This window comes from Penaeus monodon, chromosome 15 (assembly GCF_015228065.2).
Source record: "Penaeus monodon isolate SGIC_2016 chromosome 15, NSTDA_Pmon_1, whole genome shotgun sequence".
Classification (NCBI taxonomy): Eukaryota; Metazoa; Arthropoda; class Malacostraca; order Decapoda; family Penaeidae; genus Penaeus; species Penaeus monodon.
The window spans coordinates 37,034,719-37,035,725 of record NC_051400.1 but is presented as its reverse complement, the minus strand read 5'-3'; the positions used below and the strand labels follow the sequence as shown (position 1 = coordinate 37,035,725).

The 1,007-nt window shown below is 35.0% G+C and overlaps 1 protein-coding gene across 1 annotated transcript in view; it reads left to right on the top strand.

The window, feature by feature from the left end:
- Positions 1-1,007, top strand: part of LOC119582007 (RNA-splicing ligase RtcB homolog) — a gene marked incomplete at its 5' end in the record, with an annotated part of 19,932 nt that overhangs the window by 9,349 nt on the left and 9,576 nt on the right. Inside the window, 1 exon segment of the mRNA XM_037930202.1 lies at positions 839-965. Coding sequence (XP_037786130.1) covers positions 839-965 — 127 coding nt within the window.

Here is a 1,007-nt window from a genome sequence, read left to right as displayed (position 1 = left end):
CATTTGAGCTCATATATTGGGAGTATATATGACAATAATGTGACTGTAGTGCAAATCTAAATAACTGTTTGATTAATTATGCTTTCCATGTTTGGGAGAGTATGCCCTAGGGAATCAAACAGTATTTGTGAAATGTTGGAATCATTAACATCAAAAATTTAGAAACAGTAATAGAAAACCTTGGATCCTATTCAGAGTATGAAGTCAGTGTATTAGCAAGCATTTAATTTTCTCAGAGATAATAAACAAACATATCTATCCTTGCATTTCATCAGTCACAAAAGATGTCAGATGTCTAGATGAAAATGACATGTTTGAATGGTGTATTCCTTCACATACCTATGGCTAATTGCCACTTGCCTATACTATAGATGAGACTTGGTTGAACAAGTCATCTTTCCCTTGCCTGATCGTACTGTTTACCTTTGCTAGATGTATGCCGGAATTTAAAATAATACCAAATATAATGATGTGGGTAACATTTTGATGTCTGACATTTGAGAAAAGATTGTCACAGTGTATTGCTGTAGTAAGTGTCCATCTTTAGCTTTGCTCATTCAATTTAAATAGTATCATTCTATGTGTCTGTCATTTTTATCTTAAAAGTCAGGCACCACAAGTTATAATCTTGTTTTGCTTTTAGATGTTTAATGCGAAGGGTACTTTTTAAGTAGGTTATAGAATACTAAGAAATGTCTTAATAAGACATATAAAGTCACGGTTTATAAGAAAAAGGAAGGAATATCTACAAAACAGACTTCTCATCCACTGCTTATAATATCATAATTCCACACTTACCCTATTATGATACTGAATGTCATTCTTTGTATGACAACAGGAACAGCTGGCCCAATCAATGTTTGATCACATTCCTGTGGGTGTTGGTTCAAAAGGTATCATCCCCATGACGGCACGAGACTTGGAGGAAGCCCTAGAGATGGGCATGGACTGGTCGCTAAGAGAAGGTATGAATAGATTGTATGAACTGTTCATTTTTGCGGGTCAGG